The sequence below is a fragment of the Simochromis diagramma genome, unplaced genomic scaffold (genome assembly GCF_900408965.1).
Source record: "Simochromis diagramma unplaced genomic scaffold, fSimDia1.1 OVJJ01000611.1, whole genome shotgun sequence".
NCBI lineage: Eukaryota > Metazoa > Chordata > Actinopteri > Cichliformes > Cichlidae > Simochromis > Simochromis diagramma.
This window is the reverse complement of record NW_024387175.1, coordinates 2,112,523-2,129,324: the sequence shown is the minus strand read 5'-3', so window position 1 is coordinate 2,129,324 and position 16,802 is coordinate 2,112,523. Positions and strand designations below refer to the sequence as shown.

The following is a 16,802-nucleotide window of genomic DNA, read 5'->3' as shown; positions in this document are numbered from 1 at the left end:
AATTACCTGGAACCGTTTCAATGAGTCATCAGCTATTTCACTACAAAGATGATGTGATTAAAGGTTCTCATACATGCAGGTCAGAAGTTTTGCTCCATCCTGGATGTTAAATGCTGATCAATGTTTACACATATCTGCACATTTCTAACAGCTCATTTCACAGGTCATCAGTCTCCTGACTGCATATGCAGAGTTTTATCATCACGTGTTCATGGCAGACAAACATAATTATGAATTCTTGTTTTAGTTCCATTCAGTCACTCAACATCAGGTGTCTGCTTGTCCTGAGCTGTGAGAACTACAGTGAGTTTCTTTCCTCTTTAGCTTAGTATTAATAAACCAGGTTGTAGGTGGGCACCTGCATCAAGGAGTCAAGAAGCATATTTTACTGTTTAATGGTGAAAATAATGGATTGTTGTTCATTTGTTTAATGGAAAGACTGAAAGTGTGGCCTGGTGTTGACTTACACTTATTCAAAGTGATGAAGTACCAACAGATACTAAAAGTCACAGCCTGAAACACGTCAACTGCTTTATTATTTCTGGTTTTAAATAAACTGTAAGAGCAATGTGCAACAACAAAGAAAAAATCCCTTAAATAAAACAGTACCTAGTTCATATGTTTTAAGTTCTAACTACTAAATAAAACACAAAAAATATCAGAGAAATGCTTCAGTACTGTAAATTCATAGAGGTAGGTGCAATAAGGGAACATGATTTGTAAATCAGTCGAATAATTAAGTAGAATAATTTGTTCTGAAAACTGTAAAACTGTGTAAACTCTTTGGTAAAAACAGGAAGAACTACATTTGAAAATGAATGATTGGAATCCAAACATTTGACTTTTGTTTTTCCTCAATACTCCATCCTCCTCTTAACATTTTTGTTTTCCAGCTTTTTTAGAGGGAAAATCATTTATTACATCACTGCAAGAAATCTGATGGCCAACTTTGTTATTAATACTTGTTACTGTCGGTCCACTCAGTCTTTCTTGTGCCGTGGAAGGTCTGTGGTAGTTGTTTAAGTACACAGTGAAGGGCAGATGATGCTGCCGTCTCCCTGTCTGCTGTGTCCTCTCATCTACAGAAGTCTGGACTCGTGAGCGAACGTGCCAAATAAGAACTAGCAAGTATGCATGTACGATCTCTTTACTTGGTACTGAGAGATGCCATCTAAAGGAATCGACTCTGGACTAAAGCAGCGTTTAAACCGTTTCATTGTTAGCCCCGCCCCCTAACTCTGATGGGTGAGGTTGACGGATGAAATAAATTCATCATCATCATCACAGTAAACATGGAAAAAAAAAAAATTAATTTTTCCTAAAAATGAATGAGTTGGTTTTAAATGAATTAACATTTTAATTATATATAATATAATATAATAACTCAACATTTTCTGGTTAGGTGCGGACATCGCGCCATAGGTTCTCACCCATCTAAAGGAGAATACACTTTTGGCATAGAGGAACCTTAACAGGTCTCCTGGCACTGCCATTCTTGCCATTAAGTAATCTTTGCCATCACTGTTATTTTCTTAACATTTTTTAGTTCTGAGCGAGCTCTCAGTAGCTTAGGCAACTCATTTTTCTTATTTTGAAGTTTAACATTTCTTCTTGTCTCTGTTTTAACGCTGCACTAAGCTCACTGTCAGGAGGAGGATTCTTGGACCTTTGGCTCAGTTTCTACTTGCTTTGCAAACCTCATCCACTCTCCTTTCAAGCTTAGATGCCTCGCTCTGTTTTGTAGTCTGTATTGGAACAGGCTCATCATCATAGGAGGGTACATCAAAAATGGAGTGGGCATGTACAGCTGCTTTTGTAGAATGTTACGCAGAGAGGTGTCGTGAGGGAAACATCAGAACTGGTATGGCTGGAGGGCTAGGCACCAGCGCAGTATGCTCGCATTTTGATGTTGCTTGGAGTGCATCCACACCAGGGGTCTGTGATCTGTCTGAAGAATAAATTCTCTTCCAAGGAAATAATATTTCAACGAATCAATTGCCCACTTGATTGCCAGTCCTTTTTCTACTGTTGAATATTTTGTCTCCCTGTCAAACAGCTTTTTACTTAAGAAAAGCTTCACCAGCTTCTCCCTGAGCCAGTACTGCTCCAAGTCCAACGTTAGAGGCATCTACTTGTACAACAAATGGTTTGGAAAAATCAGGGCTTTGCAAAACAGGGGCTTCAGAAATCTGTCTTTTTAAAGATTGGAAGGCATGTTCACAGTCATCATTCCACATCACTTTAGAAGTGTTTTCTCGTGAGCTCTGTAAGAGGGGCTGCCAAGGTTGAGAAATGGGGAATAAACCTCTGAATAAACCTCTGTGCTTTTGCAGCGTTTTTCTTTTTGCAGCGTTTTTCTTTTTGCAAGTGTTTTCTGAAGTTGCAGTCCATTTGGCCTCTCAGGGCCACCGTAGAATACTCATAATACACAGTACAGATTGGACAGCTACTGTGTGTGTGTGTCTGTGTGTGCGTGCCCATTCTTTTTCTCTGCCACTAGATGGTGATGATGTTCATACTTTGTGACTTTTGACTTGTTCCACAAACCAAAGCCAATTTCAGGAGTCATTCCACTTTCTTCAGTTCAGGAGGCTCATGAGACAGTGAAAGGAACCAAACACTTAATATAACAGGTTCATTCCAGCTTCTAGGCAGTTTTGTCAATAAAATGCTTGTATTCTGCTAATGTTTGCTGATCGTTCCTTAAAGGTCCCACAACAGCACACGATCCTTCATTTTCTAAAGAATATGTAAAACACAATCTAAAAATGGAACTATGTTTACTGTCTCAGCTGCTTTCTAACGCTTTCAAACAGCAAGACTTGGTTCACTGCATTTTTGTCTTTAAGAGAAAACATTTAGGGAATAGTGCTGTGTTGACTCGCTCTTGAACACACTATAAACCATCCACTTTCCAAGAATAGCTCAATTTGATCATTTTTCTGCACGAGTCGATAATCTGAAGCACTCATACCTCATATGGACAGATATAACTGAAAAGTTAACCCACAGGAACCTATGCCATCAACAAAATTATACCATAGCATAAAATAGAAAGAAAAAAACACAGCCTCATATCTTGATATTGCCTGTTCTATCAGATCCAAGACAGGTGCACTATGAAGAAAAAAATATGTATTGATGGGGATAGTTTTAGTGTCAGATGAAAGCGATACAGTCCAAAGCTTAAGCTTTAACACATAGGTGTCAAACTCTGGCCCGCGGGCCAAATTTGGCCCGCAGCCTACTTACATTTGGCCCACGAAGCCATACCAAATTACTATCAGAGCTGGCCTACTGGTATTATACAGCTAATATATATATTGTTTAGTATTAAGCTTTGCTTGTTCCATATTCAATTTTTCAGCAAAACGTGTTTGAGTCCATAAGAAAAGATTCATTCTTATATCTGGAGGAATAAATATATTTCAATAAATATTAACGTTAGCCCGCGACTTTGTTCCAGTTTTGAATTTTGGCCCACTGTGTATTTGAGTTTGACACCCCTGCTTTAACATAATAAATAATACATCTACCCATCATCATACACTCATCACCAAAAGGAAATGACTGTGATTAGACTGGATGTGACTTGAATGAAAACTGTGTTGCTTGTTCCATTCTGGTAGATGCAGCGTTTTTTTGTTTGTTTGAGAACAGCAAAATACAAATACAGTATAATTTTACAAGTGCGAGAGTTTCCAGCGTTTCAGATACATATATTAAAAAAAGAGAGACATCAGAGGCAGCGTAAAGCTCCACCCACCCGGTGCTGTCTTATTAACGAATCGAGCACATCCGCAAGTCTTCCTGTTTCGGGAAAGTCGCTGTGTGGGCCGAAGCGCTTCGTGTTTGCAGAATATTCTCCACGTATTTACAAGACAGGACTCCAGTGAAGCGACACAGCTCTTACAGTCTGTTCTTAGAGGTAAGTTCCCAGTGTGCGTTTGTTTAAGCAGCTCACTGACATGACAACTTTAACATGTATGACAACAATCTGGGTGCTGTCACGTGAAGTTGCACGAGCTGTGTTTCTGTTATAAAATGAAATAGATCCATGTGGTGATGAGACATTTGTGCTGTTTTTAAACTCCGACCACAGGAAAGTGAAAGTCATGGTTGGAGGGGCGTGGCACTGGTCGCACTGTCAGCCGTATCCATAAGAATAATAGTGATCATCACTATCACCACCATCACCAGCACTATGTCCAATCTAGTACCTATCTAGCAGTCTAGCATTATCAGGGACTACAACATCTAGTCCTTTTACTGAATCAGAATTACTACTAATGAGACTAATCCATCGATCCGTCCATCTCTTCTCTCTCGCGTATCCAATTCAGATTATGACACCTCGCAGGTTTGTCGCAGGGCTGCAGATAATCACTGACACTGACTAACCTAACCCCACTAACTGGTTGTCTTCTTGTGGGACGAAGCTGTTGAGAACCCACGCAGACAGGAGAGAATGCAAACTCAATCACAAGGGCCCTGGCCAGATGGTGGATTCAAACCTAGGACATTCTTCCTGTGAGGATAGTAGTAATAATAGTAATAATATTATTATATGAATAGTAAAGATAACCACATTCATTGATGTGATTACATTATCTGATGAGTTTCACAGGGAAGATTGTACAGCAGCTATAAAAGTGTTTGCATCACCATTTCCTTAAATGTTTTTGTTTCACAGGTGCGATGATGAACTGTTGTGGTCTGCTAACATTCGAGAAAGAACCAGGTACCGATAGAAAATAAAGAGACTGTATTCACCAGAACCTCACTTCATTATTAAAATCTTCATGTATGCTTATTTCTTATAACAGTTTCATGTGGCTAAAATGTAACATTTTTCACTAGAATATATGGGCTGTGTTTGTATCACAATTCTGTTTGTCTGTCAGTTCCTCTGAAGAGCATTGAGGTGGAGCTGGAGGTGAGGGACCATGTGGCTACAGTGGTCTCCACTCTGAACTACGAGAACAAGGAGGACAAACCATTAGAGGCTGTTTTTGTCTTCCCTCTGCCTGGAGATGCTGCTGTCTGTCATTTCAGTGCTCAGATTGGACAGACGCAGATTGTAGCTGAGGTGAAGGAGAAACAGAAGGTGAGCTGAACAGTAAATATAACCTGATTATAAGTGAGCTTCAAAATAAACGCAGTGAATGTCACTGACATGTGTCACCTGTGCTTCAGGCTCGTGAGGAGTATGATGATGCTCTGAGCTCCGGTCAGCAGGCCTTCCTATTGGAGGAGAGTGATGAGAGTCCAGATATATTCTCTCTGAGTGTGGGCAGTCTGCCTCCAGGAGAGAGCGCCTCCATCAGGTTGGAGTACGTCACTGAGCTGGCTGTGCAGGCTGATGATGGTCTGAGGTTCTGTCTGCCTGGTGTGCTCAACCCTCGATACCAACCTCAGGGTAGGACAACTTCAGAATACTTGGACCAGAAATGCTTCAATGACACTTTTGAAAATGAAAAACCACAACACCAACGAGTCATGGCAGATGGTTGAAACTGGTTCTGTTGGAGGTTTTCTGTTGAAAGTCCGTTTTTCATTCTCACTGTTGCCAAATTATTGCTCATATTGGGTCATGTTGCGGTTTCTCTGTATTATTGAAGCATTTAGAGTATAAAGCACAGGTAACTGTTTTGAGGTTCTTAGTAACGTAAAGGATTTCAGTGTAAGCAGCCTCATTAATTACAGTATATTTTACCTGATACTGTGCGCAGGTAGTGAAGGTGCAGGTGTCCAGGTGACTTCTGTTCCAGCCTCTCTGGTGCCCTACAGTCTGTCTTTTTCTGCCCGAGTGTCCTCTCCTCGTCCAATCTCTAAAGTAGAGTCCAACTGTTCCCTGGACCCTCTGCAGTACCTCAACACTGATCAAACCCAGGCCACGGTAGGTAGAGTGCTGATGTGTCTGCTGTGTGTGGTTGTTACTTGTTACTGAGGAATAAATATGAATGTGTTTGTGGTGTGCAGGTCAAGCTGGCTGCAGGACACAAGTTTGACAGAGATGTTGAACTGCTGATTTATTACAAAGACGCCCACCAGCCCACTGCTGTGGTGGAGGCAGGACAGGCCTCTGCTGAGCCGGGTGAGTAACATTAGTGTTGTTATTAGCTTTTTAGTAAAAAATATCATTATTTTATTCTTCAGCTCAAGAGTTATTGTTGTGATCAGAAACATACACTTGTTGTGGGTATGAGTGGATTTATTGTCCAGCATAGATCTTTAATGAATTTGAAAAATAAGAATTGTTAAGCTTGCATAAGTTTGAATGTATTTTGGATTTTCTCTAATTCATACATGGTTCAAAGTTTACAGTGGTCTAAAAAAGTGTTTGCCCTCTTCCTGATTTCCCTTTTTAGATTTTTTTTAGATTGTCAGACTTTCAGGTCATCAAACTAATTGAAATATTAGACAAAGACAACAGAAGTAAACAAAAAATATAGTTTCTAAATGAACGTGTTTTATATGAAAGGGAAAAAACCCAAACCTACATCGCCCTGTGTGATAAAGTGACTGACTGACTTTTTAAGGTCATGTCACGGCATCTCAATCAGATTTAGGTCAGGACTTTAACTAAGCCACTCCAAAGTCTTCTTTTTTTTTTTCCTTAAGCCATTCACAGGTGGACTTGCTGTTGTGTTTTGGATCATTGTCCAGTTTGAGGTCACGAACAGATGTCCAGACGTTCTCCTTCAGGATGTTTTAGTAGAATTCATGGTTCCATTTACCACAGTGAGGCTTTGTGTTGTTTTTTTGTCAGCAGTGGTTTTCTCCTTGAACTTTCCTGTGAATGCCATTTTGACCAGTTGTTGGGTTTTTTGGGGTTTTTTTTTTTTTTTAATTGTTGAATCATGAACTCTGACCTTAACTGAGACATGAGACAACTATGAATTCAGGAAGGGGACAAACACTCTTTCATACCACTGTACATACAGCTTAAGTACATACAATCACTAAAATATTTTACTGAGTGGTGCTTAAAGTTCTGCGATTTCTTTAAACTTGACAAAGCCACAAAGTTTCTGGGAGAATGTCCTGTGGATAGATGAGACAAAAATTGAACTTTTTGCCAAGGCACATCAGCTCTATGTTCACCGACGGAAAAATGAAGCATATCAAGAAGAGAACACTGTCCCAACTGTGAAAGATGGGGGAGGCTCGGTTATGTTCTGGGGCTGCTTTGCTGCCTCTGGCACAGGGTGTCTTGAATCTGTGCAGGGTACAATGATATCTCAAGACTATCAATGGATTCTAGGGAGAAATGTGCTGGCCAGTGTCAGAAAGCTTGGTCTCAGTCGCAGGTCATGGGTCTTACAACAGGACAATGACCCAAAAGACACAGCTAAAAACATCCAAGAATGGCTAAGAGGAAAACATTGGACTATTTTAAAGTGGCCTTCTATGAGCCCTGACCTCAATCCTATTGAGCATCTTTGGAAGGAGCTGAAACATGCCGTCTGGAAAAGGCGCCCTTCAAACCAGAAACAACTGGAGCCGTTTGCTGATGAGGAGTGGGCCAAAATACCTGCTGAGAGGTGCAGAAGTCTCACTGACAGTTCCAGGAATCGTTTGATTGCAGTGATTGCCTCAAAAGGTTGTTCAACAAAATCTTAAGTTGTGGGCACCATCATTTTTGTAATTAATTCAGCTGAAGCATGGTTGAAAAGCAATGTCTGACTTTCATTGGTTAGGATTTATAGAATTTTTATTTATTATTACTTTTGTCAGATAAGTTATTTCTGTGACCATTGTGAATTTTTTCTTTCATTGACCAAAAGGGTACCAACAATTTTGTTGTCTGTAGTTACTCTTTCTCATCAAGTTATTTGTTACGTCACCACTCATTGGCCTGACCAATAATCATAACAATGGGAAAAAATCAAAGAAAGTCAGTGAAAATCTAAGGAGGAGAATTTTAGATTTGCATAAATGAAACACCTGCAAATTCTAGGTTCAAACAACTGCATGTATGTAGTTTTTTTGGATGTGTCACCACTTTAATAAGTTCGAAGAAAGACCCAAACTCTTAATTTTAAGAAATTGGTTGAGATCTTCAGGAACAAGTATCACTAATTCTCAATTGTAACATAAACTAGGGGTGGGCGATATAAACGATATATGATAGAAACGATATAAATTTGGCCAATGATAGAGATTTTGACTATATCGCTCTATCAAGATAGCGCATGTTGATGATGTCATCAAGCTGCGCCTGTTTTGGTCGAAACTATCCAGCGGCTACAACCATTATCATCTGCAAATTATGCCGGGCGACAGTCATAGCAAAGAGATGAAGCACTTTTTAAATATGGGGTAAGCCAAAAACTGCGCTTCCTCCACTTCCGTAACATTGATTCATTAATGTTGAATTCTCTCGCAGCTGTTCTGTTCCCATGTTGTTGCAGTATATTAATAACTAACCTCGTATTGTGGATGAATAATCTCAGTTGTTCTCCTGACTGAAGTTTGACCTGTGTATAGCATCCTGCTATGCGATTGCATTTGTCCCTAACCACCAGAATCCCTCACGTTAACTTTTATCCAGTGGATAAAAAGTTGGCCATCCTCCAGCTTCACTGTGCTAATGTTATGCTAACATAGCTGTGTCTCTAGCAATCACGTAGCACAACATTATATACCAGGTAGTCCAACTTCAGTAACCCTACAAACGCCACTGATGTTTAGTTTTCTGTCTTCATTTATGTTGGAAGTGGTAGCAGAGCTGTACTTTCTAATTAGTTTCAAAAATCTCTCAGTCAGAACATGGTGTGTCATGTTTAGGTGGAAACTAGCAAGCTAACTTCCTGTTAACTTCTAACTCCGTTAAATTTAATAACTTCTGTTTTCATGGATGCTTGGATGTTAGACTTAATTGTTACACCCGATAAAGCAGCAATGCTGTTGATTTAATTAAAGATGAAAGAATTTAGACTGTTTTTAACTCTTAGTATTCGTTTGACTTTGGGACCTGAAGGGACGGAGTTTTGGACCCAGATTACTCCGTGAAGCTCCTCACTAATGCATAATGCTCTGACAATCCATCAAGCAGTGCTGTTTACCAAAGTTGTACTAAAACTTTTTTTTTTAACAGATTTCTGCACGCCAAAATCGGTCGAGGTCAGTAAGCACAACCAGAATTCATACATAAGGCACACTCTCGATTTTTGAGAAAATTAAAGGATTTTAAGTGTGCCTTATACTGTAGAAAATGCGTAATACAGAAGAAAATAATATATCGTGATATATATCGTTACCGCACAAATTACTGCTTCAAATTATATCGCGATATGAATTTTAGGCCATATCGCCCAGCCCTAACATAAACTTTACATTTCTGGAACAAAAATAAAAGCCCCTTACATTTGACTTAAATTTGCAGGAGTGAAGGAGAGGCTTTCAAATATAAGAACAATGTACCAGCTGTCAAGCACTGTGGTGGTAACATCATGCTTAAACTGGTCATATCTGAGCCTGTTTGCATAATTTTGACCATGTGTGAATTAGAAAGTCAAAAATAATGTCATCAAAGATGACTGCATTCTCATTTCACCCTCAAACCCCCCCCCCAGAGAAGTCAAAAGCCAAATGACAATCATTTACATGATAAGTGAATATAAACCACAACTACAAACATGTTGGTGTCATGTGAAGGCTGTGTGCAGGCAGGATAGGAGGAATGATGGACCCAAAAGTTCAGACTTTAAAAACAAAGATTTATTACTAAATGACAAAAACAGAAAATTGGCTAAACTGGGAATACAGAAACTAAACTGGCAGGCAGACGGACGGAACACACAGCATGGGATAATTGAGAAGACACAGGGCTTGAATACACAGAGGGGGCAATCAGGGAATGGAAGACAGGAGGGAGAGACACAGCTGGGACAAAACCAGACACATTAACATAAGACACGGACCTTCAAAGTAAAACAGGAAACCCTGACTGAACTTACAGACACAGACTACCAAGCTGACACTGCAACAGAGGGAACACATAGATGTGGGCAGACACAGAACAGAGGGAGTCTGGAACCAAAGCTTAAGACTATAAAATCACAAACCAAGATGAACAGTCGTAAACCAAGACGAGAACACAAAATAAAGGTACAATACTGAAAACACTGTTAGGTACCCCAACAGTTGGAATATATAAAAAAATTGTAAACTTGACATTTTTCTGTCCTTTCATGTGTTTCAGGTTCTCTGATGGGTGATCCAATGGTGATGGTGAGTCTGTACCCTGAGTTCCCCCAGTCTGTGATGTCTTCAATGGCTTCATGTGGAGAGTTTGTGTTCTTAGTGGATCGATCTGGAAGTATGGACTGTGCTACCAATAGCAGTGAGCAGCGGGAATCTCGGATCAGCAGTGCCAGGGTATTTATGATGTGGTGTTAGAGTTATAAAACCTTCCCTCTCACACAGTGGCCTCACCATCTTCTCCCTCTTCCCTGAAGGACACTCTGCTGCTCCTGTTGAAGAGCTTACCAATTGGCTGCTATTTCAACATTTACAGTTTTGGGTCCAGATATGAACACATCTTTTCGTGAGTGATTCAGTCCATAAAACTGTGCTTCAGTCAATGATGTCACTTGTGTGTAAAGTGTGTAATAAGATATCTGCTCTAGTTACACCAGATAATGCGTTTCTAGAATACTTACAGCTCATTTAGGTAAGCTGCTGTTATGTTATGGTTCTCAAAGGCAGTTTTGAAAGTGTATGAGTGAAACTCATTAAATTACAATGTAGAATTTGGCAGTGCTAAACAGCCATCAATCACTTATTGTCAAGGTTTGCTGTGTGGCAGGTAGTGGTTGGACCCAAACGCAGGACTCTAAGATGGGGTATTTAACTTGAAGGCAGCAGCTTTTATTTGCTGGCAAAAGCAAACTGAGAAACACAATATATGAGCACTAGAAATAAAACAAAAACTCAAACTAGGAAGAATGACCTAAACTGGGAGTGCACGACATAACAAACATGACACGCAGCTAATGCGGAGGAAACGACAACTAACAGAGAAAAATACAGGGCTTATAGACACCAGGGAGTAACGAGGGAACGGGAAAACAGGAGGGAAGCACAGCTGGGGCTAATCCGACATAACAAGGCACAGGAAGCAAAGCAGGATACACTGACATGGAGCATGGAGACAAGGTGATTAGACATGCGACTGGGGACTAGGACAGGCACAGAGAAAACACGGGGGCAGAGACTAAACACAGACCGAGAAACATACAAAGGGAGGAAGAACTAAGATCACTAAGCACAAACGAAAGATAACCGAAACCAGGAATAACAATCAAAGAATATTAAACCAAGAACTGAAACACAAACACTGGGTCAGAGAGCCAGTACTGTGACACTTATGTGTATCTCATGGCAGTAAGAGTGTGGAGTACAGCCAGAAGACCATGGAGGAGGCTCTGAAGAAAGTTGAGGAGATGGCGGCTGATCTTGGAGGAACAGAGATCCTGGAGCCCCTCAAACATATTTACAGCCAACCCTGCATTCAAAATCAGCCCAGACAGGTAACTAACACACACACACACACACACACACACACACACACACACACACACACACACACACACACACACACACACACAGTGTGTGAGTTTATATTAATTAACTGATAGGTAAATTAAATAACACTGATTATGTATTCACCATGATATCTGCAGCCATTGTTGGGTGTTCCTGGTCTGCCACAAAGCAAATATGGGTGAAATATGGTCTCCAAATTTGACAGATCTCAATCCAATTGAGCATTTGTGGGACAAACAAGTCCGATCCACAGAGGCGCAACCTTCCAACTTACAGGACTTAAAGAATCTTAAAGATATCACGTCACCTTCATGGATCTAGTGGACTCAATGCCTTGATGGGTCAGGGCTATTTTGGTAGCAAAAGAGGGACCAGCACAACATTAGGCACGTGGTCATAATGTCATGTCTGACTGGTTTAATAGTTTAATTATTTATATAGCACATTTAATTACAACAGGAGCGTTGACCAAAGTGCTGTACAAGAATACAACGTACATAATAAAACAACTTAGAGTATTAAAAGCCAAATATGAATTAACAAACAACTCTCATGCTGTATTAAAAGCCAGTAAATAAAAATGCGTTTTAAGATAAGATTTAAAAAGATTGACAGTATGAGCCTGTCTGATGTGTAGGGGTAAATTATTCCACAGCTTAGGCGCTACGACTGCAAATGCTCCATCACCTCTATGAACCAGCCTCGACCTTGGTACAGCTAAAAGCAAAAGATCACTTGATCTAAGAGATCTAAGGGGGGTATAAGTCTGCAAGAGGTCAGACAAATACCCGGGAGCCTGTCCATTCAGGGCTTTGTAAGTCAACAATAAAATTTTAAAATTAATTCTGAAGCGGACAGGGGAGCCAATGAAAGGAGGCAAGTACCGGGGAAATGTGTTCACATCTTTTAGTACGTGTCAGAAGACGAGCTGCAGCATTCTGGACCAACTGCAGCTTTGCCAGGCAGGTCTGGCTGACTCCAGCATATAAGGAGTTACAATAGTCCAGCTGGGATATAATAAAAGCATGAATCGCTCGTTCAAAGTTTTTAAAAGATAAAAATGATCTCACCTTAGATAAAAGCCTCAGTTTGAAGAAAGACCGCTGTACAACTGAGCTAATTTGTTTTTCAAAGGTGAAATCACTGTCAACTATAACCCCCAAATTTTTGGCATGTGATTTGACAAAAGGCTCAAGACTGTGCAGGTTAAAATTAGAAGTGTTGGGATTGCCGCTTGGTCCAAAAATTATCACTTCGGTTTTGTTCTCATTGAAGTTAAGGAAATTAGAGGCCATCCAGGATTTAACTTCACCGAGACACTGAAGTAAGGGTTCTAGTGAGGCAGGACTGTTTCCCTTCAATTGAAGATAGATATGAGTATCATTGGCATATGAATGAAAACAAATGTTGTATTTTCTAAAAATTAGACCTAAAGGCAGCATATAAATGGAGAACAATATTGGCCCCAGTATAGATCCCTGGGGAACACCACAAGTAAGGGGAGCTGAGGAAGAGATAAAATCGCCAAAGCTCACGGAGAAGGTCCTGTCAGACAGGTATGACCTGAACCACTCTAATGGGCTGCCCTTTACGCCACAATGCTCCAACCGTGAGATTAAAATGCTGTGGTCAACAGTATCGAAGGCAGCGGTCAGATCTAAAAGCAGAAGCACAGCTGAGTCACCTGAGTCAGTGGCTAATAAAAGATCATTAAGAACTTTTAAAAGTGCAGTTTCTGTGCTATGAAGAGTTTTAAAACCAGACTGAAACCTCTCAAGAACATTGTGTCCATTTAGAAAAGATTGCAGCTGAACAAACACAATCTTTGCCAAAATTTTCGACAGGAAGGGGAGCTTTGAAATAGGCCTGAAGTTAGTGAGGACGGAGGAGTCAAGATTAGGTTTTTTAAGTACAGGCTGTACAACAGCATGTTTAAAACAGGCTGGCACAACACCTGAGCTAAGGCTGCTATTAAAAATAGCTAAAATGTCAGAACTGACAACCTTAAAAATCTTTTTTAGAAGATGTGTTGGAATAATGTCATTTGGACACGATGATGTCTTTGTGCCACTACATACTTCCTCCACCTGATCAAGACACACAGGCTCAAACTGATCAAAAACAGCAGAGCAGGTGAATATTTTAGACACGTCATGTGAAGGCAGGGCGATCATAGATCGAAGCTGTTTTATCTTATTGATAAAAAACTTCAAAAACCTTTCACAGGTGTCTGAGGAACTATTAATACAAGAAGCTGGGGAAATATTCAGGGCAGAGTCAATAATTGAAAAAAGAACCCGAGAATTATTGGAGCTATTCTCAATAACATTAGAAAGAAACCTTGACTTTTCTGCTTTAACAATGTCCTGATACCTGTACAGACTGTCTCTCAACATGAGAAAGGACACCTGCAGCCCATCTTTTTTCCACTTACGTTCAGCCTTCCTGCACTCTCGTCTGGCTGAACGAGTGGCCTTATTTATCCATGGGTCTGGTCGTGGTTTCGAGTTTATAGTTTTAAAAGGAGCGACCTCATCAAGGACAGTTTTGCATTTATCATAAAAATTAACTGTCATTTCCTCGGTACCAAAGCCAAGGGGAGATCTTAAAACTTTTTTAAAAGCAATAGAAAATTGTTCTGTTGCAGATGGGTTAAAAACACGACAACGACGTGTTGAAATAAGAGGTGTAAAATGGCGGAGAGATAAAAGCATGTCAAACACAATAGGGCAGTGATCAGAAAAAACAGCATCACATATTTCCATGTTTCGGACCGGTAACCCTAAAGACAGCACAAGATCCAATGTATGACCCTGTTTCTGGGTTGGCCCAGACACAAGTTGAGCAAGACTGAAGGAGTCTATCAAGCTTAAAAAGTCTCTGGCCAGCGAATTGGAGGGACAACACACATGAATATTAAAATCTCCAACGATTAAGATTCGATCGTAGCTTGGCACAGTTCCAGCTAAGAAGTTTGAAAAGTCTTGGATAAAATCCTTGTGGTATTTTGGAGGTCTGTATACAGCTGCAACGAGTGTCAGGCGGGGATGCCCCAATTCAAACGCCAGAAGTTCAAAACTAGAATATGAGTCAGTTAAGAGTTGTTTGCAAGAGAGCTTCTTCCTAAAAACAGCTGCCACTCCACCACCACGCCCAGTCATCCTCGGCACATTAAGATACTCACAATCATGCGGTAAAAGTTCAGTAAAACAACTGGACTCACCGACTCTCTGCCAAGTTTCCGTTAAAAGCATTAGATCCAGTTCCCGATCGGTAAAAAAGTCCTATGTGCATATGTGTTACTTTTAGCTTGTGTAATTTGGCCTTTCATGTAAACTCTCCTCTCTAGCTGTTTGTCTTTACTGATGGAGAGGTGGGGAACACCAAAGAAGTGATCGATCTGGTGAAGAACTACTCAGGCTCCCACAGGTGAAACAGCAAAAATGATGATGACATGTGCTGCGTACCAAACCTGTGTGTCTTAAAAACAGCTGTTGTGTTGCAGGTGTTTCTCTTTTGGGATTGGGGAAGGGGCCAGCTCTGCTCTCATCAATGAGATGGCCAAGGAAGGAGGAGGTCACGCTCAGTTTATCACAGGGACTGACAGGATGCAACCAAAAGTAAGACAATAAGTCATAATAACAATTATTAAAAGGCAATATGTTGTTATTAGAGATGGACCAATCCGATATTACGTATCGGTCCGATACCGACCTAAATTACAGGATCGGATATCGGAGAGAAATAAAAAATGTAATCCGATCCGAAGTATCAGAAAATCACCTCATAAAACGCGCTACTTGGTGTAACCCAGCTCGGCGCATCGGAGCAGTATGTGTCACGTGATAGAGCGGCTGTTTTTCTGCGAGACCTGTCGGCGGTCTGTTGGAGCCTCGCTACATGCTTCATCTCGGCGAAAACTATCCCAGAGAAGTAAAGCAAGTGTGTAAGTTCATCCCTGAATGTTTGCATAGTATTTTCACGTTAAACTTAACAACTGATATATTGAGCCACAGCTGGACTGGTTCCATATTGAGGTGAAAAGGAAGCGATTTGTCCCGTACTTCAGCTAGAATTAAAAAATAGACACAAAGCTGGAGTTATTCTGTCTTTGCTGCGCAGTTGCATCTACTTCTCTCATTCACTCCCCCTCCCTCTCCTGTTATTACTTCAAACATGAAACTGATCAATGATCAGCTGATCGGCTTTTCTACCGCAAGTCCCGTCTTTCTTGTTTGTTTATTGCCCACTTTGCGTTAGAAAGAGGAGACCAGCGGATAAACAACAGCAGCTCGTTTAAGCTTGATCAGCTGTTGTTAGAATGTATTTAATATTACTTTCTAGTATCAGCTGACGTTTGCTGGAGCCACAGCTGTAAAAGCTGCTGGTCATGATATGGTTTGGTTATCTGGTGAGAGGGAAACATGAAGATGAAACCAGGAGATGTCCTTACTGAATCATCAGAGCTGAACAGGTGATGGAGAAACAGGTTGACCTTTTAGGTGACATGAATGAGTTGAAGGGAAGGGAAGGGGGGCACAAAGAAATATTTTTCTTTGTTATGTCATTTAAAAACTTTGAATGAATAATTATCTGAATCTTACAACAAAAGTGGTCATCTGAATAAATGTATAGAAATCCATCATTGTATATAGTAACTATTAAGTCTAATATACACCCTAGTAAGCTATACTACTTTTTTCTTTGGGAAGGTACCATCTGTGCAGTCTGCAATTCTGTTGAAGAAAGATGTTGAATCTATTTAATTATTGTAGAAAGATAATTGATTTCTGTGCATTTGTTTTACACTTGCATTAAATTAAAGTTGATTACATCGATTAAGGGCAGGGGGTGGTTCCCTAATATTTTTTGCTGGGAGTTGGCAACCCTATTAGTTAGGTAGGTAAGTACTCTTTAAAATACCAGAATAGGAAGGATGGAGTAGGTTTAAGTTTATTAGATTGATCAGTATTGCTGAACTATAAAATGTTTCGGTGGAGTGTATTTTTGCATACAGGTATAACAGAATAGCTTCAGTCTCTTGTTTTTTAAAACTTGAGTATGAACTTATACAAAATGCAGCAAGATATTTATAAAAAAAAAAACTGTTTTATTGATTACAAAATACGCTATATCGGATTCATATCAGTATCGGCAGATATCCAAATTTATGATATTGGAATCGGTATCGGACATTAAAAAGTGGTATCGTGCCATCTCTAGATGTTATTATTTGGACAGAAGAC

The 16,802-nt window shown here is 40.2% G+C and overlaps 1 protein-coding gene across 3 annotated transcripts in view; it reads left to right on the top strand.

The window, feature by feature from the left end:
* Positions 1–3,781: 3,781 nt before the first annotated feature.
* LOC120744937 (von Willebrand factor A domain-containing protein 5A-like) overlaps positions 3,782–16,802 on the top strand; it is a 174,737-nt gene continuing 161,716 nt past the window's right edge. Inside the window, exons 1-10 of one of the 3 annotated variants that reach the window (XM_040049515.1) lie at positions 3,792–3,928; positions 4,344–4,530; positions 4,694–4,741; positions 4,905–5,107; positions 5,197–5,419; positions 5,733–5,899; positions 5,983–6,097; positions 10,211–10,386; positions 10,467–10,555; positions 11,396–11,540. In XM_040049515.1, coding sequence (XP_039905449.1) covers positions 4,500–4,530; positions 4,694–4,741; positions 4,905–5,107; positions 5,197–5,419; positions 5,733–5,899; positions 5,983–6,097; positions 10,211–10,386; positions 10,467–10,555; positions 11,396–11,540 — 1,197 coding nt within the window. In that variant the 5' untranslated portion in view covers positions 3,792–3,928; positions 4,344–4,499. Of the gene's footprint in view, positions 3,929–4,343; positions 4,531–4,693; positions 4,742–4,904; positions 5,108–5,196; positions 5,420–5,732; positions 5,900–5,982; positions 6,098–10,210; positions 10,387–10,466; positions 10,556–11,395; positions 11,541–16,802 lie in introns of all 3 variants that reach the window. The other 2 variants (XM_040049519.1, XM_040049516.1) reach the window with 2 other exon arrangements.